Raw genomic sequence first — 26,538 nt, forward strand, 5'->3', positions numbered from 1 at the left:
AGTGGCATAAGCACTTGCCTTGCAAGCAGGCGGTTATGAGTAAGATCCCCGATACAGATAAAAAGTTAAAAAAACAAAAAAAACAAGCACACAAACAAAGATTTAAATATGTGGGGGTGATGGCCCAAGCCTATAATGCCAGCGTTTGGGAAGCTGAGATAAAAGAATTGCCTCAAGTTTGAGGCCAGCCTGGGCTACATAGTGAAATCAAGTCCAGCCTAAACTACATACCAAGAATCTGTCTGAAAAAAAAAAAAAAAGAAAAGAAAAGAAAGTGTAAAATATCACAATACAAATGGTGAAATATAAAGAGTTAGTTTTTGATCTAGAAGACTCTCATAACCATTGTTAATTGCTTAGTTTATGAGTAGGCTAAATAGGGCTAGATGAAAGAGTCAATTCAAATACTGTACTGTAGTTGGTTACTCAAGCAGCAGGTGAAGTCTGGAAAAGTAAAAGAAAACAAGAACAAAAAAATAAAAGGTTGGGATGAGAACAGAAAGATAAAGATTCTTCCTTGCAGGAAGAAGACTTATCCAGGGTACACTAAGTTAGTTAACAGCTCTAACAGCTACTCCTCAAGAAATAAAAATGCCAGATAATCAGTTTTCTTTTGAATACAGGATTTACTCCCTCTGAAACAATCCCTTTCCTCTCCCTGCTTATTCACATAAGGGCAGAGCTTATGTGGGAATATAGTATGGATTTTCCGCTTGAAAGGCCCCCACAATAGACATTTACCAAGAGCTTTTTCTTCTTGTTATTTACAGTAAAACTCTCATAATTTCCTCCCATTCTCAAAACCATGAGTTCTGTTTTGTGATTTGAAATAGGGTAGTTAGGGAAGACTAAGTTAACAAACTTCATTTACTTAAATATATGCAGAATCAATGGGTACCTTTGGAAGAGGATTTGAGAATGAGGGAACAAAACAAAAAGAGCTTGAACAATCTGAAGAGTAACAAGACAAATAATCAAAGATGCGGGACAGGAGGATGTAAGCAGAAAAATAAAGCATTTATTCTGAGTGAGATAAGAGTCACTGGAAATTTTATGCACAGCAGGACATAGCTGAGTCCCAGGTATACTTATAAGGTGGAAAGGCAGCAGGAAGATTAGTTGGGAAGCTACTGCCATATTCAGGTGAGTGACAATGATGGACAGGATGGCAGTAGAAGTGATAAGATTTTGGATACACAGAATCAAAAAAAAGGGCTTCCTGAAATGAACCTGGGATGGGAGGGAAAGAATGTCAAAGTCAAATACAAAACCAGGATACTGGTGGGGGCAACCACAAAAGTTTAATGGCCACTAATGGAAGACACAAGTAGAAGAAGTGTGGTAACTGTCTTGGGTATTGTCAGTTCATAATCTCTACAGTCAACTTTCCAATTAGAGACTGTGGTGTATGTAGGCAGATGATACTTATAGGCAGATGATACTTAAGAAGAGTTGTAAAGAGAGGTCTGGCTGGAGATATGTATTTGGATGTAGACAGCATATATACAGTAACTATAAGTCATGAAATTAGGTGAAAATATTGGAGGAAAGCTAGATATGTAGCTCTGTGGTGGAGTAATTGCCTAACCAGCAAGGCTCTGCATTGAGTTCCTACCAACACACACACACAAACACACACACACACACACACACACACACACACACACGGCTGAAAAGGTTAGTTGAAGCTGTAAAATCAGAGGAATGGGTTGAATCCTGAGACTGCCAATGGTGAGATGCCAGAAAGATGAGGTTAAACCAGGAGGAGAAAATAAGCAGGCTTCAGAATACTGTTGCCCTGAGGCAATCTAGCAACTTGAATGGAGGTTTTGAAGGCCTCATCTAGAAAAGGGCACTGGTATCTGAGTATAGCATTTGGTCAAGATAGGAATCTAATAAAAAATCGATCCACATTAGAGTAGAATGGTTTTTCCCTAGTATAATGACGAACCACTCCCAAACTGAACATCTTTTTTCTGCCTGTAACTGCTTGTCATGAGACTGTAAACACATTTACATTGGTGCTGAACGAAACTGACATACTACACCTCTTCCTACAAAAAATTAGCTGTTGAGGTTGTTACCACAAGCTGGCTCTCCTTAATATTTGTTGCCCAAATTTCCACCACCTAGGTGATTCTAAAAACAAGGCCCCTAACCTGTAGTGCATTGAGACATATAGCACAAGTAAATGCAAACCCTCTTTGGAGAAAAGTATCTTCATTTTAGGGCTTTCTGAACTTCCTACAAACAATTTTAAGGATGAGAGAGACTGAGCCAAAAGTAATCAAGTACATGGGGCAGGGCACACAAATAGAGCAATATATGTCTTAAAAAGCAAAACTAGATGTCAGGTTCAGGAATTATTAAAGAGATAATAAATAATAAGTAGGAACATTAAGTTAATGAACAAGATTGAGAATAGGAAACCATAAAAAGTAACAGAATACCTGAAAAAGTACCAAAAAACTTGAAGTGAAAAATACCATAACATAAAACTCAATAGATAATTTAAGTTAGACACAGCTGAAGACAGAATTTAAAAACTAAAACTAGACCAGAAGAAATTATACAAATCTCAATCACAGAAACAATAATACAAAATACATTAAGAGTTTATGAGATGTATAAAACATAGCGTAAATGTCCACTACACTTAGTGAGTGATCACAATGCTGGGAGAATTAAACTAAGGGGCTGCACAGTAAGCAAAGACTAAAACATTTAAGCTATTTGTTCAGAAAGAAATGGAATAGAGGGTTGAGTAGAGTCAATATTTAAAGAGATAATGGCTGAGAATTTCCCAGAAGTAATGAAAAATTACAATCTAACAATTCAAATAGTTGAATAAACCCCAACAGGTTAAATCAAACTAGCCCCATCTCAGAAGAACTGTAGCACACGGCCTTTCAATGCAGCAAGAGTGCGGCTGACAAGGCAGGGCTCCTCTGTAACTGGTTTTGCAGTGAGTGTCTTAACAGACTATACACATCACTCAGAAACATCAGAATGAGGCTGTTTAGATAAACATGCCTCTTTTGACAAATGTGTGAGTCATTTCACTGGCAGAGATCCAAACATGCCATGAATGTTTAAATGCTCAAAAGGATTTTATTCTAAGGAAAAGAATGCAGGAATAAAAGAAACACTGCTCAAAACTACTAAGGGCATTTTTTGGTTAGACCACTACTGCAGAAAAAGCTAGTCAACTTGCCTAGTTTAATCCTACTAGAAATCTAAGTCAAAATATAGGCTACTTTACAGATCTCCGCATTTCATCACACTGCACTTCTGAATGAGGTTCAGACTCGCATGAGTTCCTTTTCTCCTAACCTATGGGCTTTGGATAAGAAGAAAGATGGGCTGGAAAGATTAGGCAATATAGTCTTCACAAAGTTTCCTTAAGTATAAAATAAAAACGACAGTGCCTTCACCATGTATTTATTAAGAACTTTTTGACTGTTGCCTTTTTTCTTGCAGTGATAAGAAATGAAACTAGGGTCTTGAGCATGCTTGGAAGCACACTACCACTGAGGTACATCCTCAGGCCTTATTAAGTATTGGTAATTTTGAGGCATTGGGGACATAAAGATGTAAGCGCGCGCACACACACACACACACACACACACACACACACACACACACACCCTAGAGGACAACTGAGGTGTTTGGGGTTGGATTAACAACTAGCTCAGAAAAAGAAAATTATCTGTTTCAACAAAAGTGAAAAATCTTTGATAAAGGTTGGAAAGTGTAGAAATGTAAGTTGGGAGCAGGAAAGAGCTCCATTGCTCTTTCAAAACGAGAAATCAATATATAATTCCTAAAAATGAGATCCAAGATCTACCAATATTAGCATATTACTTACAAAAAGAATTAACAAAATCATCAGATAAGAAAGATGTAAACAGTGGCATCTAGAAAGAGATAGTTGGAGACAACACAAGAGAGGCAATGAGCGCCGTTCTTTGCAACAAACCTGAAAAACTTTCTGACTTCATGGTTCTCATGCTGACAACACAATGAAGTCAGGCATAGTCAGTGCTGTAGCGTAAGCCTGTAGCGCCAGCTGTTTGGGAGGTTAAGTCAAGAGAATCACTTAAGCTCAGGAGATCAATGCCAACCTAGACAACATAGAGATCCTGCCTCAAAATACAAACACATAAAACCTGATAGCTAAAGGTCTATGGCAGATCAAGTGAATCAGAATCACAAGAGATGTAGCTTGAGTACGAGTGGTTTTAAAAGGGGTTCTAAATGTGTTAGAGGCACAGAAAAAATTGAGAACTACAAATTTAAACTATATATGAGTTACTTTCAAAGAAATAAAAAGCAATATTTAAATACACATCAAATACACTACTGTACTTAAATGAAGAAACATTTAAGAAACACAAAAATGGTCATAAAACATCCATGTATGTAAGACAGATGTAGCAAACTAGGTGCTCAAGAAATACTACATCAGGGGCTGGGGATTTAGCTCAGCGGCATAAGTACCTGCCTTGCAAGCAGGCGGTCGTGAGTTCGATCCCTGGTACCGATAAAAAGTTAAAAAAAAAAAAAAAAAAAAAAAAAAAAAAGAAATACTACATCAAAAAAAAAAAAAAAAAAAGAAAGAAAGAAAGAAAAAGAAAAGAAATACTACATCAAGACAGATGGGAGCCTGAGCTGGCAGCCAGAGAGTGAAGTCCCTCAGGCTGGGGAGACTGGTAATGAGGTCAATACCACCAAGTAAAGCTGTGGACAAAAATTTAAAAAAAGAAAAAGAAAAAAGGAATAATACATTAAGCCAGGTACAGTACTGAATGCCAGTAATCCCAGTATGATGGAAGGGTGAGGAAGGAGGATCGAAATTTGAGTTTGGGTCTACCCTGGGCAAATTAGTGATTCATGAGATCCTATCTCAAAATTTAGAAACAAAACAAACAAACAAAAAGGCTGGGCATGTCGGCATGCAATGTGAAAGCCTTGGGTTTTAACACACAGACACATGTGTGTGCACACACACACATACACACACAGATATGGCAGTTATCTAATTTTCCTTTTTTATCACAAACTTTCAAAATGGTAGTTTTTCACATGCATTTGTGGGAAAAGTTGGGAGGAGGAAACACATGTTATCACAGAGAACTTTAGTTGTGAACTGGATACATTAAGTCAAAATAGTTTTTAGAAAGACCAAATTGATCTGTGCCATGGTAGGATCCGCCTACTGCACAAGGGCTCCCTACTCTAAGTAATTTAACTCTTCAGAGGAGTGACACTGCATGGTCCACCAAAGTAAACAACACAAATGACCCTTCCTATCACCCCACACTTATCCTGGCAACAGAACAATGAGATCTGTAATCAAATCATGATGTATAACTGCATAAGTAAATTTCCAATTTCACATAATTGTATTTTTAAAAATCATCATCCAATATTCATTCTCTGTTCAAATAGTGCTCTAGACCTAACACATACAATGAATGACATTCTTCAGAATACAAAAAGGACCATATAGTAATGTACAAGTTGAGAAAAGTACTATAAAAGCATAAGGACACATTACATATTACACGTGACCCAGAACATCAACATATTCTGTTAAATCATTAAACTCTTAACAAGGGGACTTTTTCATTGACAAAGCCATTGAATGTTTCTTGTGAATTCTGGAAGATACACATTGCCCACACTCTTCTGTCTTTGTAAGTTTAAGCAGGGTAAACAATAAGCCTTTTCCTTCAACAGCTTCCTGTACTCTCTCCCACCTCTTCCAACGAAAAGGCACTCACAGAGCTGGTGATTTAGCTCAGTGATATAAGCACCTGCCTTGCAAGTGGGCAGTCATGAGTTTGATCCCTAGTATTAAAAAAAAAAAAAATAGACATTCACAGGTTAAGAAAGTACAGGTAAGTCTTCTAAAAATAAAAACCTGTATTATTAAACCTGACAAAATGGGTGGCAGGGAATATAATTAAAAATTTAAGGTGGGTTGGGTGTTCACGGAATTGAATTTAATTAAATTAATGAATTCAAAAATATTTAGAGAAAGGATTTTGCTAAACAGACTGTGAATTCACAGTGATCCTCCTGTATCAGGCGCCTGAATGCTGGAAATACAAGTGTGTGCCACCATGCCTGGCTTAGAGTATAATTTCGAAACATGAAACTAAACATAAAAATAAAGTGGAAAACATATTTTTAGACAACTCTTTTGGCTACCAGACAAGCTACCTATATCCATTGCTCTCCTGAAATAAATTTACTAATGCTTATTTCTCCTTCTAATTGAAAATATGAACAATCATATCAGAAATAGCTTAAAGCAGTAACTTCAAGCACCCAGAACAATTCTGAACATATTTTTCACTAGTGAATACATAATACAACATAATACAAAGGACTCTAAAGATTTTGTTTTCACTTTCTTATAGTAACTATAGTTTGAATTTTATTATCCAACCTTAAAAGTTTTGGCATTTGCTACTGGTATTCCTTTGAGAATCATTCAAAAGCATTGCTTCCTTAGTAAAATATATTTAAAAAAAGAGTATTCAAGTTAGACCCCTGTCACTTATTTTATTCAGTGATATCTTTTCTGTTGGAACATAATTTTAAAAAATTTATGTGTACATGAAATAATATTTTAACTCCCATGCAGGCCAGGTGGATCTGCCACCTTCCATTCTGGGCAACCTGGGGCCACTCTTGGATGGCAAATGACAGATGGGCTAAACCCCCATCATCCCAGGTGGCCACTGCAAGGAAAACGTCTTTAATTTGGAGGGGTTTAAAAGCAACTTGTCTCCTTTGAGGAGGCTTGGAAAGAAAACTTACACTCAGCCTTGTTAGCTGTTTATTAGGAATCTACCTGCTGATATCACACAGGATGAATTCAAGACTGCTAAAGGGCCCGGGATTTAGCTCAGCAGCCTAAGTACCTGCTTGGCAAACGCGAGGAGGTCGTGAGTTCAATCCCTGGTACCAAAAAAAAAAAAAAAAAAAAAAAAAAAAAAAGACTGCTAAAAACAAGGAAAGCCTTAAAAAAAAGGCAAATGATTCAAGTCTATTAAGTTTGGACCTAGAGCTTTGGCCGCAATTGCCAAAGCTGAACTTGAATACATACTCATGAGAAGCACACAGGTTCAACTTTGTTTAGTTACACTTACTGCTGCCCTTTCTGTTCACAATTTTTACCTTACATTTTCAACAAAGAAGGCTGGTGGAAGAAGGCTTTAGGCAGTTTGGTCTGACTGAAAGGCCTGTGGTAATTATGGATGATTGTGAAACATCTATCTACAAGGAAAAGCATTAGTGAATTTGCTTCTAAAGCAGCAGCAAGAAAATCATTTGACAGATGCAAGTAAAGGTATTTTGCTACTGACAACTCCTCAGCCAGTCAATGTGTAATTACTTAAATAAGTGAGGGATGAAGATGGTCTTCCTGAGAAACTTGGCCAGAAGAATCCAGTGAAGCAAAAGGAGAGGAAAACACTACTAAATTTGTTTTGTTCAGCATGGCACACTTGATTTTGAATATTCTCAGCAATGGAAGTTCTTTGATGAGAAACAAAGGGAACAAGTTGAAAAAAAGCACAAAGGATGCAAAAAGATACACTGGAAAGTGAAATGAAAGGATCCTATCATAAGCATCATACATATCTTTTGCAACAAGATTTGATGAAACACCACAAAGAATTAAGATGCATGGGAGAAGTTAACAGTCAAGAAGTGTAAAAGCCAGGCAGGCCGGCACATGCTTGTAATCTCAGCGCTTGGTAGGCTGAGGAAGTAGGATTGCTGGGAGTTTGAGGCCAGCTGGTCTACATAGCTGAAGGCCTGCCTGAATTACAGGGTAAGACCCTGTCTAAGAAGGCAGGGAGAGAAGAACAAAAAAGACAGAAATGTAAAAAAATGCAATAGAAACAATAAGAGAAACAATGTAGAAGGGAGAAAGAGTTGATTTGCCAACATGAGATGGAAGAACAAAGATGTCAAAGAGAAAAAAGTTATAACTGATGACCTATATGGATCTGAGAGAGAACAGACAGACAGAGACAGAAGGAGAGACAGACAGAGAGACAGACAGAGAGAGAACAGGGAAGAATGAGTGGCAGAGGAGCAATGAACATGGGAGACCTGTATCGCTCAGGAGGCCTGAAATTTCCACCTCTAAGTGGAAAACCCTGGTGGCAATGTAGGTTATGAAGCTAATCCTAGACTTGCACCCAACTATGAGTGATTTCATGAAGACACACAACATGATAACAATGACTGATGTTGGCTGATACTGGAATGAACAAGATAGTTTTTCTCAAAGACATCAACCAGACATGAGCAAAGAAGGAAAGCCACATGTTAAACTGACAAAGTGTCTAGGTGAGTTGTATCTAGAAAACCAATAAGATCAAAAAAGGCAACAGACAATTTATTTGTCAGTAATAAAGACATTTAAAAATCTGAAAAGAAAAAAGAAACAGTATGTTAATATGCAAAGACTATCATTGTCTAATGAGGTAGAAGTTATACTTTAAAGTAACTCATTTTATAGGAAAAAATGTTTGAAAACTAGAAAATAAAATTCACCTATATGTTGCTACTTCTATATAAAGAAATTGTTCCAAGTTATGTAACAAAAATAAACCTCCCACCAGAGATCTTGGAAATCTTGAATTTTTTTTCTGCAGGAGGATTTATTATTTTCCACTGAATATCCATTCATGTGCTTTCTTCTCATTTTTATTCGTAGCACCAGATTCTGACTAGCAAGCACAACCTCAAAAGAAAATAAACACTAAATACAAACTGTAGAATTAAATAAAATAAAGCAAATAGAAATGTGCACATTACGATTGGGTACCCCTGAGGTGGTGTCGTGAAGTCCGCATGTACACTGGCTCTAAGGACACTCACCTTGTATGCAACGCTGTTGGAAGAATCCACAATGATAAACAGGGGCTTCCTTGTGAAAGGGTAGAGATCTCCAGGATGAAGGCTGGGGAAACAGCAACAACAACAATGAGGAATTGTGAGACCATGGTGGCCAAAGTGCCAGAAATCTTATTCTTCAGTTTGGTGTGCGCATAGCTTCTTTCCATCATAGCACTGAGAGAAAAACAAAGATTAATTAAACAAGGAACAAGAACATGACTGTACTTGCTGGGAAAGTCGTTTAATTAAAAATAAAACAAAAACAAAAACAAAAAAGGTTCAGAGATAACTGTTATTCAAGAATACAGATGTGAGGGTGCTCTCTGAACATCTGTCACACTGTTGATTGGGCTGACCTCGATGGCTAGGCAGTGTCTCCTTCCTCCCTTCTCTGCTTCATGTGCATCTCTCCCCAAGCAGCATGCTTTATCAAACAGGACAACCAGCCCCAACAGATGAGGACCGTTTCCTCAGTCAGTGATACAAGCAGCTACACTCCCTTGCTCAAACCTCCAAACAAGCACTCAAGAATATATAAGAAAGCTAGGGATTTAGCTCAATGGCACAAGTACTAGTCTGGCAAGTGCAAGGTTCTGAGTTCAATTCCTGATACTAAATAAATAAATAAATAAGATTTAAAAAATAAAGTTAAAAGAAAGAATATATAAGAAGTCTATGTAGTTAAAAATGGCTAAATGTCCAGCAGAAAAAGCTCAGAAGTCAGAATATAGCTACATGCTTCCTATTTAAAAGTTCTATGAATATGTTTTGAAAATTAGATATAGTAACATAACCAGATCTAAATTTCTTTTTTGGTCTTTTTCATTTTTATCGGTACCGGGGATCAAACTCACGACCGCCTGCTTGCAAGGCAGGTGCTTATGCCGCTGAGCTAAACCCCCAGCTCCCAGATCTAAATTTCAATGAGTCATTTTCTAGATCTATATTATTAAACATTTTTAAAATTATTTCAAGCTGTATACTAATATTATAAACAATAAAGAGGAAAACCCCTTCTCTTATCCCTTATATTTCCTCTGGACTTTAGCATCGAAGTAACCTGGACTGTTGCTGAATAGATAAATTCACTGACTCACAAAAGATCTAAAGAACCTAATTTAAATCCAGGACCATACATTTTAGAATGAAAAATACAGCATTTTGGCATGTGTGTACTTTCCCATGACAGTGGATAATGTGTGTACATGCATCAAAAACTTTTTTTTGGAGACAAGGTCTTGAACTTAAAATTGCTATATAGCCCAGACCGGACTCAAACTCACACTTCTGCTTCAGCCTCCTACCCAGCTGTATATTAATATTTATGTACAATAAATATATGAAATGATGTTTTACTGAGCACTATCATGACACTTCAATATATTTTACATTTATTTTTCCTTTTTCTTTTTTCAAAAATTAAATTTTTATTTAAGAAATTTCAGGTGATTTCTGTAATACTTCTCAGGGTCACTCAGTGAGGTTGTTGTCTTCAAGATAGCCCTTTTAAAAGGAATTTGCAGGGCTGGGGATTTAGCTCAGCAGCATAAGCGCCTGCCTTGCAAGCATGCAGTCGTGAGTTCGATCTCTGGTACTGATAAAAACGAAAAAGACAAAAAAAAAAAAGGAATTTGCTGCTTAATCCACTCATTCCATCTGTCCACAATTCTTTTATCTCTAGTAGAATTATGGACAATGACAACTTCAGAACTCCTAGGACCCAATCATCCAAATTTCTGCTGGAAATTTGTATTTTAGGAGTCTAGAATTTGAAGTATACATAGTATTAGTATTTTATCACATGATCTAGATTCTATATTAACCATTCATTTATAACATTGAAAGCCAGTATTTTTCAGTAGTAAGCAAAATGTTATAGGTCTCATTGTAACCACTGTAAACATTTACTGTGATGGAAGCATGACCTGTGACAATTTCAGCCACATTGTATTTTTCCTTTTTCTAATGACAGAAACTAAATATTCTAATGACAGACTAAATATTCAAAGTGTCCCTCATGGCTTGTCACACATGTACACTGGTGCAGTGATCACCACGGGTCAAATTAATAAACACATGTACATGTACATGTGCATGTTTTTGTGTATGTGAGAGCAGTTGCTACGGATAGTATTTAGATGTGCCCCCAAAGCCTCATGAGATGATAGGTGGAGATTTTTGGAGCTGGAGGGATTTAGAGAATGTGATATTTGGGTTAAGGGTCTGTGGAAATATATTAGTTCACTGACTGGCATTAGCATAGTTGTGAGTGTCACCACCCAAAGGCTAGTAGCCTGAATGGTACAAAGGGAAAGGCATGTTGGCTGCTGGCTGCTTTCTGCCTTCCACACCATGAATTTCTTTACTTTGTGATGCCCCTCTGCCATGCTGCCCTGCCCTAGAACCAGGCAACTATGAACTGAAACATACAAACTGTGAGTCAAACTAAACTTCTCCTTCATTATCATGGGTGTTGAGTATTTTGTTTTAGCAAATAAAAAGTCACTGAGATAGTGGTTTTACAAATTTATAGTAAATAATCTATTATTATTATATGTGTGTGTGTGCGTGTGTGTGCGTCTATGTGTGGTGCTGGAACCCAGGACCTTGTGCATGCAAGGTAAGAACCCTACCACTGAGCCACATCCCCAGCCCTAATATTATTTTACTATCATCATTATATAATACTTTACAACTTCAGAATTTACTGATAACTGAAAGATTGCATTCTTTGAGCAAATCTTCCCATTTCCCCAACCCAACAGCTTAAAAACAACCTTTCCATTGTTTCTCTGAATTCAACTTTTAAAAATTCTACATATAAGTGAGATTATGCAGTATTTATCTTTTTGTGGCTAGATTATTTCAGTTAATATCCTATAGGTTCATATATGCCACCAATGACAAGATTTCCTTCATTTTTTAGGCTGAAAACTATCTGATGAGTCAACATGTATATATGTATGTACCACAATGAACATGTAGGTTGTTCCTATACCTTGGTTATTGTGAATACTACTACAATGAAATATAGGGGTGCAGATATCCCTTTGATTTACTTTACTGAGTGACATATTTTCATTTGTTTTGATATATAACCACAAATGAGATTTTTGGATTGTATACAGTTGTATTTTTATTTTTTAAAGGAACTTCCAACTGTCTTCTGCAATGGCTATACCAACTTACATTATTACAAACAGTCTACGAGGGTGCCCTGCTCTCCACATCCTCATCAACACTTGCTATTTCTTGTCTTTTTGATAACAGTCACCCTAATAGGTGACACATAGTATGGTTTTAATTTGCATTTCCCTTATGAATAGTGCTGTTTAGCAACTTTTCGTATACCTGTGATGTATTTCTAACAAATAACTTAAAACTAATGTCTATAATAGCACCAAAAAGTAGCCTAGAGGACTCATAGCTATTATATGCATAATCTGAAATATCTACCTGCCTCGTCTCCCTTATCTGTTCTTCAGTATGAACAGTTGATCTTTTAATATAAACCATTATTAGAAATGGAATTGCAATCAAGTCTATTTATCTGTCAGATTGTACTGTCTTTCAACTAGAAAAATTCTAGAGCCAACAATGGCACAAGCAACAAAATAGAGCAAACTTTCAGAGATGAAATTCTATTTGAAATCATACAACTAAGTTCATTTGTGCTACATAAAGCCAAAGAATCTTACAGAGCAAAGCACATATTGGGCTGAAGAAGCAGTTCAAACACTGGAGCACTTGGCTGACTAGCAGGAGGGTCCAGGTTCGATGCATAGCACCAATAACACCCAAAAAAAGTTCTTATTAATGTTAACATGTATCATGACATAACACATTTATTTATGTATGTATTTATCATCTCCTTCAACTAGAATACAATTTTGTTCACTGTTAACATTCTCAATGGTTGAATAGTGTCTGCCTATAATGGATACTCAGTAAAATGTATTTGGTGAACATCAGCCAGAAATTTAGAGCCTTAATATTGCTGGCATCCAAATAAATATTACTAGTAAAAACCTAAGGGAACTTTTCTAATACTAGGAAAAAGTCTCCACTTAATATTTTAAAAGAAAGCTATAGTTTTTATAATGAGGGAAGGTGGCAGAATACATACCAGTGCATTTCCTTCTGGGATTGATTTCGTTTGTGGATAGCATCTCCATTTATAATATCTCGGTTACTATTAGTAAGTACACCTCCAAAATCATAAGGACCTATAAAAACAAAGGAAGAATCCTAGACTTCAACTGGAGGGTAACTCTGACCTGATGTTCAGATGCAAAAGTACTATGTGAATCTCTTGCTGGTACAGTGAAAGATAATTAGAAGGCATTTTAATTATTTCAAAATTGAAAATTTTAATCTAATGCAGTATTTAAATCATTTCTGTATGCTGTCTGTATCAATTCCTTTTTAAAAATTATTTCAGTAGTTCTTCAAACAATATAATGAGAAACAAAACAAGAATCTACTGCATCCCATTTAGGGATGGATGGAGAGCAAGCATCTTAATGGAACACAGATAACTACTATGTTCAAAATGACTTTCCCATTTCAAGTGAAATTTAAATCTCTGGTTTACCAAAGTATTTTAAAAAGATAATTGAAGACTGAAATCTTAATCTTTTAAAATAAATCTAATTTTAAATGAACATACTAATTATAAAATTTAGGGAGAAATTTGAATGGTAATTGAAAATTCTCATTGACAAAACTTTCTTTTTACAAAAGACATTGCCAAATTTCTCCATGTGAAGAATTCATTATTATTATTATTAGCTGCTGCATTAGTTTTGGTTGTGAAGTTAGCTGTTTCCCACTAATCATGTAAATTAGGCAACTCTTGTCTAACTGGGACAGCACTTTGGCTTGTCTAAATTATTTGTCTTAAAGGATCATTCACTTATCACACTGTACTTTGAAAAAGTAAAATAAGAGGTGAACATGCTAAGTATAGACATAGAAAACCTGATTTAACAATATATAAGACATGGATATAATTATTTGTAAATAACATTATTAGCTTTATTATACACAAGAAAACTATTAAATGTAAAAAACCATATTATATTATTTTAAAGTGTCACTAGAATGACAGAGACTATAAATTTAGTCAGTTTGTCTTTGTTTCCACATTTTAAGAGAATCTGTAGGTCATGCAAGGAAGATGGCAGGGACATGCACTTTATAAAGGAATGCAAATTTCAACAAACAGATGAGTAGGAAAATGTTAAGAAAAAAATCTTCCCCCAAGATTTAATTGCCTTATTTAAATCTAAGTTACTCATCTATTCTGACCAATTTCTCGACTCATACATGTTAATCAATTTTACAATTTTATTCTGAAACAGCATCCCAATATTTGGCAGATTCAATCAATAAAATAAAGAAAAAATGAAAGGACTAAAAACATCATAACAAGGACTTGAACTTTCACAGTTACAAAAGTATACTGATTTCTACAAAGACGTAGTATAATGAAGACTCAGAAAATCTTAGTCATGTAAAAATAATTAGGCTAAACCAGGCACGGTGGCTCATGCCTATAATCCCAGCAATTGGGAGGCTGAGGCTGGAAGATCCCTGCAAGTTTGAGGCCAGCTTGGGCTACAAAGTGAGTTCAAGACCAGTCTGAACTACAGAGTGAGGCCCTGTCTCAAAAAGTCAAAAATAAAACAAAACAATTAATTAGGCTTGGTTATCTATCACCTTTTTCAACTTAAAACATCAAATTTCATGTGATGCTTTTGGGCAAAACTGATAGTGAATCATGCATTTAGTATATGAATTTTCTAGTAGTTTGTGGGCCTTAAAGTATAATATTCCAGGATAGAACACAGACTGGGGTATCGATAAAAATGTCAAATCAATGACAGACTAGCTTTTAAATTTGGAAGCCTCCATAGAAAGCCTGAGATGGTCTTGGAGCAAAGGGCCACGGTCTTGTAGAAACAGAAAATTCAAGCCCTGCTCACAACAGGGAGCATTCCTTTATTGTACCTTCACTATCAGAACGACCTGTGGGGAAAACTCCAGTGGCTGACAGGTAGATCAGAAGCACACTATTGGCAGGCAGCTCCTGAAATTAAGGAAAATCACATATACAAAACGAAAAACAGGAAAAAATGACATAACTATATGTAAAGTCAAGACATTTAAAGTTGTGGGTAAAACAAGAATTTAGCAGGGCTGAGGATTTAGTTCAGTGGCATAAGAGCCTGCCTGCCGAGTATGAGGTCATGAGTTTAATCCCCGGTACAAAAAAACACCAAAAAACCAGGAATTTAACATACTATTATTTTTCTTAGAGAAGAGTCACCCTTGGTGGTTCTGACTTAAAACTATACACATGGCAAAAGTTTCTATTTTTATTTTTTGGGTACTGGGAATCAAACTCACAACCTTGCGCTTACGAGGCAGGAACTTACGCTGCTGAACTATATCCCTGGCCCTCAAAAGTTTCTTATTAATTTGTAATGTACAAGGGTTTCCAAAAGCTGTAAAGACATTTTCTGCTTTCAATCTGCAACATTTAGAGAATGCTCTGTGCAAACTTGAAATGGAGAAGAGTAAAATATCCAGATTATACATTTAAAAAACAAGCTCTCCCTCAGCTTTAGGGAGAAGGTTCTTATTTTTCATTGTTCTTTGAGATTATCTAAATGTTTTGCCAGGAATGGTGTTGCAAGCCTGTAATCTCAGCAATTGGAAGGCTGAGGCAGGAGGACTGCCATGAGTTCAAGGCCAGCCTGGGCCACATGTACCAAGTTTCACGTCATCCTGCAGTACAAAGCAAGATCCTGTCTCAAAATAAATAAATAAATTTTAAAAAGCTTCACGGGACTGCCTGAATGTATGACATGCTATACATTCTGCTCTTGTTTTTGAGTTTTGTAATGTTACACCTAAAGTAATTTAGTAATAAAAGCCTGGAATAAGGAGAATGATAATTAAACAATATTCTCCATTAGTCACGGTAGGAATTATTCACAACATCAAAAGCAATTTTTATTTCTAAAAATTGCTGTGTTTGGGTTGTTATTCTAAAGACATGCTTTCATTTTGTATTTTACTCAAATTCAATTCAAATATTTAGAGAAGAATGACTTAGATTCAACTTACAGCACACTTCCCCTTTGTAATAAGAAGTACTGGATCACTCTTACCTTAAAAGATGCTGCTAAGAATGTGTAGAGTTGGCTAAAGGTTGGTTTGTAGAGCAGATATTTATGGGGGTTTTCTCGTCTGGCAGGCTTGTCAGCAGATTCCTACATTTACACATAGAAAACAGCACACATACAAGCTATGTTTGACAAATGAATGATTAATGCCTACTTTCTCTTCCCTATCACGTATTCTTTTTTCACCAGCGTTACTGTGATTATGTTTATTGATTTTTGTGTTCAGTCAGGACAGTTCTTGTCCATATTTCTCCCAGCATTTGTTGAACAGCAGGCTGTACCCCGTGAGAAGCAGAAGCAGCAAGAATTTCACCTGCATTCCTGGCTTGTTCATCTGAGAGGCTAAGTTCATTGGTTCTCTTTCCAGGGCTTGTAACATCCGAAACATGTCAACAGTTAGTTCACTGAATTTAACCTGCAAGGAAGACAAACCGAGCCATCAATGCAGAACACAGACTTGGAGATCTTAAATCATACCATTACTCTTGACTTCCATGTATACTTAATGACAGTTGCTATCCTACTCTCCAACAGTGCATTATAAAAAGTAAAAAAATACTACAAAGGGTGAAAGAACTGTGTGGTGATGTTCATATATCTCTAGATTCCATAATTAATATTTTTCAAGCTTTATCACATCTCTCCATCCATACTTACACTCATCTGTCGATTTCCTCATTGATACTACAAAATATGTAAGACTGTAGCATTTTCTTTCTTTACCCAACCCTCTTTCAGGACTTAGGGACTACACTCAGGGCCTTTTCACTGAACTGCATATACAATTCTCTCTTATTCATTCATTCTCATATTCTCTCTTTCTCTCTCTCCTCCTCCCACCCCTCTCAGACAATGTCTTGCTATGTATTTCAGGCTGGCCTTAAACTCACTATGTAGCTCAGGCTCATCTTGAATTCATGGCAATCCTTACATCTCAGTCTCCTGAGCTGGGATTACAGGCATGCAACACCATGCTTGGCTCTTTTTTAATTTTTCTGTTTTGAAATAAGGTCTCAGTAAGTTGCCAAGAGTAGACTTCAATTTCCAGTATGTCTGCTTCAGGCTCTCAAACTGTTTCAATTACAGGTGTGCGCTATACCTGGCTAAGACTACAATCTTTTTCCATATTCAATGACATTTATATGGAAACTCAGGTACACATATAAGGATAAAACAAAGAAACTAGGTGTTTCAGTGCATGCCTATAATCCTAGAATTCTGGGTGGTTAAAATACGAAGACTGCAAACTTTCGGCTCAGCCTAGGCAATGTAGCAATTTTGAGAGACTTTGTTTTTACTTTTTATTTTTTGGTACAGAGAATTGAACTCAGGACCTCTCATCTGGCAGGCAGACATTATGCCACTGAACTACATCCTGGCCACAGAGATCTTGTTTAAAAAAAATAAACAAAAAGGAATGGGAGAGTACTCCAGTGCAAAGACCTTGGGTTCAAACCCTAGTAATGGGGGGGGGGGGAGGAGAGTGTTTTAAAGTACCTGTTTCTAAACTAGGGGGTGGGGGTGGCACATGCCTATAATACCAGCACTCGGGAGGCTAACTCAGGAGGATTGCTACAATTTTGAGGTTAGCCTGGGCTACACAGTGAGCTTATGGTCAGTCTTGACAATATAAGACCTTAAAAGTACCTGTTTCTGTAAAATAAGAGATTACACCCCCATGTGGGTGGGAAACTGAGCCCCACCTCAGGCCTTTTTACTTTTCTTTATAAGACAGGCTCACTAAGAAAGTCAGGTGAGGCTTGAACTTTTTTTTTTTTTTTTTTGGCGATACTGGGGACTGAACTCACGACTTCGCACTTACTAGGCTGGCGCTTAGGCCATTAAGCTAAATCCCCAGCACGAGGCTTGAACTTATGATTCCCCTATTGCACTCTCTCTCATGGCTGAGATTGCAGGTGTGCATCACAATACTTAGGCAAGAGGTATTCTTTCCTAAAGGCAAAAATCTGTTTTATAAAGATTGTTCAATAGAGTTTCAAACATTTAACTTTTGTTTTGTTTTTGTGGTGCTGGTGATTGAACTCATGGCTTTGCACATGCTAGGCAAGTGCTGTATCACTGAGTTAGTTACTTGTCCACCCCATCATCAGTTCATACCTCTTTAAGAGGATGACACAAAAATTTTACTTCTTCTCAATCAAAATTTCACCAAATGAAGATACAAAGATGGGACTTTCTGACCCTTCTGTTCAGTGTTTCAACACAGCATTAATTGAATTTTCTGAAGTGTGATAAAACTGTCCTAAAAGAGCCACACATTTACCTTCCCATTATCTCTACACAAGAGAGCAAAGATGACTGCTAGGCCCAGGCAAAAAGGCAATGGTCTAGCTCTTCTTTCTTTCTGTCTAACGTGTTTGTGTGGACATAAACACATGGTCCTAATCAAAACTAATAGCAAAAGTAGCATTCTGAGGCCCAGAATCCACACAGAGCAGAATTATGTACCCCATCTTGGTAATCACCACCCTCAAAACACATTATTTTCGTGCCAAAAATACCTCATACTTCTAGTTCAAGGGCATGCTCCTAATTTGGTTTCTCCTGTCAGGAATCCTGTGGATGTCTCTATTCCCTGTGCCTCAGTGTTGACTTGGCTTCCTTCAACATTTAGTTCTTCTCTTCCTAGCCCTTTAATTCTCCTTGTCTACATTCTCTTCTGCACTCGTTTGTTACATATCCCACTGTGTGGAACAAGGCTCACCAGAATGGTGATCTGTAGCACACACACAAACTACAAACCAAAAGTCATCTCTGAAATTTACTCCCTTCCTTTCATGTCCAGACAGATACCAAATGCTACTTGTTGTATCTTACTAAAGCCAACCTCATTGCTCCACTATCACCACCACCTAGTATTTTAACCACAAACACAAAGATTACTGAAACAATTTCCTAAGTGCTCTACCACCCCCATTTGGTTCCAATCCATTCTGTACAACTATAACCAAAATCTCATAATGCAGGTGTCACCATTTTCCTCCCTTCAAGTGGATCCTTTTCTGACTTTCCAGTGCACTCAGGATACCAACGAGTTGCTGAGTGTATCATATCAGACCCTCTCAGTCCAGCTCTGCCTGTTTCCTGCTCCTGCGCTTCCCTTAATCTCTCAGTTTCAGCCAGTATGTGCTCAGTGCCCCTGAGCACTGCCCTGGACTCAGCACTCCCCTGTTGCCTTTAGGCCACAAAACAAGCTCTTCCTGCTTCGGGCACACTCTTGACATTAATTTCTACTTACTCTTAGTTGTTAGCTCAAGCATTGTTCTTAGGAAAATATTCAAAGATGTCCCACACTAGCTCAAACTCTTTGATGACACATACTTCTCCCTTTATCATGTTTACTAAAGTGGATGTTTGGTTAATGTTTGTTTTCATGATCCAATGGTAAGCTCCCATAGAGAAGACACTTTTCTGTAGTTAATCGTTCTCATCCCCAAAGCCTCAGGCAAGACTTGCATGAAATAAATACTGACAGAATGAATCATTTGTTGACCTCAGTCTCTCACTGTAAGTCACTAAAATAGTAGTATTATCAAGTCATATTTTCATGTAAAGAAACAAAATACCCATCTCTTCAACAAAGGACAAAAACAAGGCTTCTGCTTCTAGTAATGGAAAGGTTAGCTATACTGCAATGCTTCCTTTAAAAATGCAGAGGGGAAACTGCCAGAGAAAGGGATTTTCTGAGAAGAGGATATAAGAAGTTTAGGGAGGGAAGTGGGCAATGCCTCCAGTTCTCTTTCAGTAAGGAGAGCATGGGGTCCTGGGAAGAACTGACTGGGGAGGCCTCCTTCCCTACACCCCTATTCCCCATAAAGCTAGAAGCACAAAAATCTACGGCTGTAGGAAAAGCCCACTACAAATGAATTGCTGCAGAGAGAGACAAGAAGGAAAAATTTGACCTTGGCCTTGGTTCACTAGAGACAGAAAAAAAGTCCCTCTAAGAATTCCCAGTCATGGGGTGGCTTTCTTGTGGTTTGTGAACCTGAATTTATACTATCTGCAAAGTTCAAATAACTGTACAGTTTTTATTTAAAAAGATCAAAAACTGATGATCCACCAAGTTTTTTGACTGTAAGTAAATGCGGATTCTTAATGGAAGAACTTCAATTCAGGTTTCAAGAAAGTATAAGTGATAGAATCACAACAAAGAAAAACTCATGGGTTGGGAATATGTGGCACAGTGGCACAGTTGCCTCCCTGACAAGCACAAGGTCCTGAGTATGAGTCTCAGTACCAAAAAAAAAAAAAAAAAAAAAAAAAAAAAAAAGAAAAGCTCATAATAAAAAATCATAAAACACGTTTTTAAAAAAGGCACCTGTGATTTAGTTAGCAGAAACAATAAGCAATTCATGTAATTCCAGCACTTGGGAAGCTGAGTCAGGAGGACTGGTATATACAGTGAATTTAAAGCCTGTCTGAACTACATAATGAGACTGTCTCAAAAAAAGTAAAAAAATGTTTCAAATGCTTAAAAAAAAGAAACAAGTAGAATCATGATATGAAGACTATCAAAGGAATATGTGGGAAATAATTAAATACTTTAAAAATGAAAAAACATAACAAATGCAACTAAAAGCCAAAGGAATGAACCAGTAACCTAGCTTAGAGTAAGCAGGGGGCGAATCACAAAAGTATCAGAAAGAAAGCAGGACCATCTGCAGGTGACTTGTCTCTGAAGTAGCTACTTTAAAAGGCAACACTCTCAGCTTTGTGTGGGAAGAGGGCACCATCAGGGAAACAGAAACCAGTGGTAGTCTTCAGGGTCAGACTGACATAAAAAGGCCTTAAGCACCAGTTGGTTTCTCCCAGACATATTTGTAGGAGTCTTAAATGTGCACAGTGCAGGAGACTCAAGAGGTAAGTCTGACACCATTTAAAGAGAAAATGGACTGATTTCCTGTCTTGTGGGGGCTGAGAAACCAAGATTAAGGTACCTAACTTGTAAGAGGACACATCTTTAAGAACATGCTATATGACTAAAGGTTCTGGAAAACCAGGGTCTAATGACAGGCTGCACAAGAGACAGACTGATCTTTACCAGAACAGTTACTATGCTAAATTCAGACCTGGACTGATCTGAAAAAAAGAAACCTTCCTTAAATTATGTGTCTTGTGGTTTACATCTAAAATGTCCCCAAAATCTCATGTGTTTGGAAGGTGCTATACTTGTCATTGGATTTGTCTGGTGGTGAGTTCTTAGCTGACTTGCTGTTGGGAGGGAGGGTCTGGTTAGAGGTAGGTCAGTGGGGACATGAATTAGGAAGGTGTATCTATCTCCCTGGCTCCTCTCTTCTCTCTCTGCTTCCTGGAAACCATGAGGTGTAGCTTTCCTCTGCCATGCTGTTCTGCCAGGCTACTTTTGCCTTAGAGCCTCCAAACCATAGACTGAGCCCATGGAAACTGTAAGCCAGAATAAACAAAATTCTCCTTAGAGTTGCGGATATGGGATATGTTGCCTTAGCAATGACAAAGTAACTGAGACATAAGGGATTGAATACAGGGTTTTGTACATCATCCTGAAATCTGTAATTCTTATGCACGTTGCCAGGGAAGCAAACAATGAATCAAGACAATATGAATGAGTTTTGAAAGTGAGAAAAAAAACACTAAAACAAAGCTGTAAGAATCAATATAGAGTAGTTCGCAGAGAAGGATTTTTTAAGTAGCTGAAAAATATAACGAACAAAATGGAAAAAGATGGTAGAAATCAAATTTTTAAAATGGAGAACTTAAGAGAATTAGCTTTCCTGTTGCTGGACAAAATATCTGAAAGTTTCAAATTAAAGGTTTATTTGGTTTGTAGTTTTGGTTCATGGTTGACTGGCTCTAGGAAGAAAACTCAGAACAAAAGGGTGTGGGAGAGTAAAGCTGCTTTGTTTGGAAAGCAGAGTGGCTAGAAAGCAGAACAATTCAGGAAAGGAAGGGGCCTGGGACGATACAGTAGCCAACCTCACTCATAAGTGTACTTTACTAACATCTAAGCAATTTTCAAGAAAAATTAAAATGCATAAAAGGGAATCAAATGGAAAAACATGGAACTATTAAGACAATATGTAAAATTTGAAACATTAAAAAATGTAACTGCAGACTAGATATACAAGAGGGCAAGATTAGTGAAATGGTAAGAAATTAATGGAAACAAATTCTAACAATTCTAGAAAGAAAAAATAAGGACCTGACAAAAACAGTGTAACAGATGTAAGTGACACTGTGAAAAATTCTGCAGACATGTAAATGAGGTTTCGAAAGTAGAAAAAAGAGGGCCAGGGATATAGCTCAGTGGCACAGTTCCTAACTGGAAAGGGCAAGGTACTAAGTTCAAGCCCTAGTACCAAAACAAAACAAAAAAGTAGAGAAAAGAATGAAAGGAAAAACAGGATTTAGAGTTGCAATAATTATATATATATATATGTGTGTGTGTGTGTGTGTGTGTGTGTGTGTGTGTGTATTTTTTTTTTTTTTTTTTGGTCTTTTTCCTTTTTATTGGTACCGGGGATTGAACTCACGACTGCCTGTTTGTAAGGCAGGCGCTTATGCTGCTGAGCTAAATCCCTAGCCCCAATAATAATATTTCAAAGTAGATGAAAGACATCAACTTACAGATTCAATAAACTCTGAACCTGCTTGTTTTGTTTTATTTTATTTTGATGAGACAAGGTCTTGCTTTGTAGTACAGGCTGGTCTTGAACTCACTATGTAACCTAGGCTGGCCTTGAATTCATGGGGATCCTCCTGCTGCAGCCTCCTCAAGTGCTAGGATTATAGGTGTGCACTACCACACCCAGCTGAAATTTTGCGAACTTTGATCAAGAAAAATAAGTAAAAATACACTTGAACAGAGCATGGAGGTACTTAACAATCACATGGATCAAAGGAACAGAATCAGATGCTAACGTGTACGGACACAAATTTATGATAAAAGTGACAATACAGGGTGGTAGAAAAAAACCTTTTTTTTTTTTTGGGTACCGGGGATCAAACTCACAACTGCACGCTTGCAAGGCAAGTGCTTATGCCACTGAGCAAATCGCCAGCCCAGAAAAAAATCTATTTAGTAAGTAGTACTAGGTCTATTGAAATTCACATGGAAAAAAAATTTTTTTTTTTGTACTGGGGATCAAACTCACAACCTCATGCTTGGCAGGCAGGCCCTTATGCTACTGAGATAAATCCTAGGCCTTCACATGGAAATTTTGACCTATTCTTCACACCAAACAAAACAAAAATACAGACAGATTACAAATGTAAATATGAAAAGTAAAGTAATAAAGGCTGCGAGGATGACTATTTTCATGATCATGCAGTAAGCAAAAGTTTTTCAAAACAGGACATAAAAAAGCTCTTACATAAAAGGAAAAAAAATTTGCCACGTGTGGTGGATGCATACCTACAAACCTAGCATTCAGGATGATGAGGCAGGAGGATCACTATTGAGGCCAACCAGGGGTACATAAGGTTCAAGCCTAGCTTGAGATGGAAAACTTTATAAATTGTACTACATTAAAATTGAAGATTTCTGTTTACTAGAATTTCAATATCTGGAATAGGGGCTCTCACACAGTAGACACTAAATTAACATTAATTAACATATGAAAAAGAGACTACAAAAGGAGCCAAACAGTATGAGATACTTCAACATACAAATCTGATAAAGGACCTTTATGCAGACTGTATCAGAAATTCTTAGAAATCAATAAAAAACTACTAGAACTACTCAGTCAAAAGGTGTGTATACATTCATCTGTGCAAAGGTAATGTCTAATACTTTTCTAAATTGAATGCACTGATTCATAAATCTTTCAACAAGGCATAAGATATGCACCTTCTGTACAAGCCTGACAGAGTACGTTATCTTATTAAATTATCTTGTTTCACTTTTAGCCCGTTAGGTGGCTGATTATCTCATTTAGTTTAAATTTATATATTATGATTAGTCCTGTGAAGATAAAAAAGTGGAAAAAAATGACCCGTTAGAAAAATAAGTAAACAAACCATAATGTTTTAAAATCTATCCACTTAGTTTATATATATAATTTTGAAATGCTTTAATTTAGAAATTGGGAAATTAATGGCTATAAGAGTGAAAAAAAAAACAGGACTACTATAAAATTTTAATAACAAAAATGACAGATAGCCAGGTGTGGTGGCACACCTCTGGAATCCCAGCACTTGGGAAGTTGAAGTAGGTGGATTGTTACAAATTTGAGACCAGCTTAGGCTACAAAAGTGAGCCAAAGGCCAGCCTGAATGGCATAGAGATCCGCATGAGATCTTTTCTCAAAAAAAAAAAAAAAGAAGACAGGTATATGATAGGATCCAAAATTAAAATTTGTATTAACACATATAGATAAACAGGTGACCTTCCCAGCAGCAACCAGTTTCCAGTGTTCCAGTGGATTAAATCTTCATCATCATGGAATAATTTTGCCATGAAAAATACTTGAAATTCATTTTTGACAAATGTACTTTAAAACAGCTCCTCCTCCTTTTTGCTTGATTGGAAAAATATACAGAATTTGTTGAAAGTTTAAAGTTGCCAGAAAAATTATTCCTTTTTGTTTTTGGTGGCATTAGGAATTTAACCCAAGGACCTCTGCACTGAACTACAACCCTATCCTTTTTGTTTTGGCGGGGGTGGGGGGGGGTGGGATATCTTACTAAGTTACTAAGTTCCCCAGGTTGGGCTCAAATTTTTGTTGTTACCTCAGCCTCTCAGAGTGCTGGGATTACAGGGGTGAGTTACCACAGCTGGCTAAAAATCATTTGTAATTCTGATATTCAGGAAAAAACCTTTCAGATATTGCAAGAATTATTGCTAATTTTTTCGCTGTAAACATATATGTATAGATGTTCTAATACATGGAACAATTCTGTTTATAAATCTCCAAAGCAATTTTATTTTCACTTACTGTATCATAAATATCTTCCTTTGTTATTAAAAAGTCTTCCTAAACCACTTAAATATAATATATTCCACAGATGGACATGGCATATTTAATTAACAATATCTTCAGAGATCCATGTTAGGATATGTATAAGAAAAGAATTCTGTGATACTCAAAATTTTTTCAAAGTGAATTTTAAGCATAAATTCTTCACGATTCTTTACCTGATTATTACAATTACCAATAATGAGCGCATCAGCGAGAGACAACTGTCCCACAATCATCCCCTGCTCCAGCAATGGGGCTCCTGTCTCAGCAAGGCGATTGGATGTGATAACGATGGTATTATCATCATTTAACACCATTACAGGGTCGGCCTAAAGAGAAAAGCAAAAACTTGCTAGAAAAACAAAAATTACAATATAGAAAGATATACCTTGTCCTTGACATATCTGCACAATAAAAGCAGACGCCATGGCCAGTTTCTTATTCCTAATTATGACGGTCTTTTTTCTCAAAAACTGACCTCAATGAAAGCTGCTACTTCTTGAAGCACTAAGTTCCATTCCACTTGATCTTCAGTATTGAAACGATGTGTGTAATCCTCAATTTCATCTGACAATTCCTAATTTAAAATACCATAAAAAAGCTGTATTTTAAAACCATAAGAATATACAGCCAGTGTAACATTGTTTTTTTTTTTTGTACCAGGCATCGAACTCACACCTGCGTCCTTGCCAGCAGGCACTTAAGCCACTGAGCTAAATCCTCAGCCCCTAGTGTAACATTCTTGACAAAAACTGGTAAGAATTTTTTTTGGTACTGGGTATTGAACCCAGGATCTCTGCAGTGAGTCATATACTTAGTCCTTTTTAAATCTGAGCGGATCTCACAAAGTTGCCAAGGTGCCCAGGCTAAGCTAAAACTTTTGACCTTTCTTCCTCAGCCTCCCACAGTACTAGAATTTGATTATTATCAACACCTAGGTCTTATTAAAACAAAAACAAAGATCACGACCTAAATGAATTTATTTCAAAATAAAAGTCAAAATGACATGCATCAAGTAAGATTAGCAGTCAATTTATTAATAAAAATTCCCTTCCTACTCACCCTTATTTTCTTCCTGTTGTCTAATAAGGGGATAGTTACCCTATTTTCTTGTCATTTCTTTTATACTCCACATAATAGGGAGAACATGTGATATTTGTCTTTTGGTTCTGGCTTACATTGCCCAACATAAGGATTTTCAGATCCCTTCATTTTTGTTTAAAGAACATGATTTTGTTCTTTATGGCTAAGTAATTCTACACAGTATATGCCACATTTTCTCTATCCATTCATCTTTGGTGGGACCTGGGCTGGTTCCATGTCTTGGCTATGGTGAATTGTACCTGAATAAACACGGACCTGTAGGTATCCCTATAGTATGATGACTTTAATTACTTCAGGTAAATATCAAGAAAATGGTATAGCCCGATCAAATGGTAGCACTATTTTTGCTTTTAAGGAAC

At 36.8% G+C, this 26,538-nt stretch overlaps 1 protein-coding gene and 1 non-coding gene across 10 annotated transcripts in view; both read right to left on the bottom strand.

Annotated features, from left to right (window-relative positions):
- Scai (suppressor of cancer cell invasion) overlaps positions 1-26,538 on the bottom strand; it is a 182,396-nt gene that overhangs the window by 23,654 nt on the left and 132,204 nt on the right. For 7 of the 9 annotated variants that reach the window (XR_010040084.1, XM_063227514.1, XM_063227499.1 and 4 more), the window contains 7 exons: positions 25,554-25,652; positions 25,252-25,404; positions 16,432-16,533; positions 16,104-16,205; positions 14,938-15,016; positions 13,052-13,151; positions 8,908-8,989 (listed from right to left, as the gene is read on the bottom strand). Coding sequence is in view for 8 of the 9 variants with exons in the window: in XM_063227514.1 (XP_063083584.1) it covers positions 8,908-8,989; positions 13,052-13,151; positions 14,938-15,016; positions 16,104-16,205; positions 16,432-16,533; positions 25,252-25,404; positions 25,554-25,652 (717 nt within the window). In the remaining variant the exon portion in view is untranslated. The remainder of the gene's footprint in view (positions 1-8,907; positions 8,990-13,051; positions 13,152-14,937; positions 15,017-16,103; positions 16,206-16,431; positions 16,534-25,251; positions 25,405-25,553; positions 25,653-26,538) is intronic. The other 2 variants (XM_063227503.1, XM_063227527.1) reach the window with 2 other exon arrangements.
- LOC111757104 (small nucleolar RNA SNORA1) lies at positions 10,794-10,922 on the bottom strand. The gene has a single exon (XR_002791487.1). It is a non-coding gene; the product is annotated as a small nucleolar RNA SNORA1 (small nucleolar RNA).

The sequence above is a fragment of the Cavia porcellus genome, unplaced genomic scaffold (assembly GCF_034190915.1).
Source record: "Cavia porcellus strain 051 isolate PalLab524CR breed Dunkin Hartley unplaced genomic scaffold, mCavPor4.1 scaffold_1, whole genome shotgun sequence".
In the NCBI taxonomy this organism is placed as follows: Eukaryota; Metazoa; Chordata; class Mammalia; order Rodentia; family Caviidae; genus Cavia; species Cavia porcellus.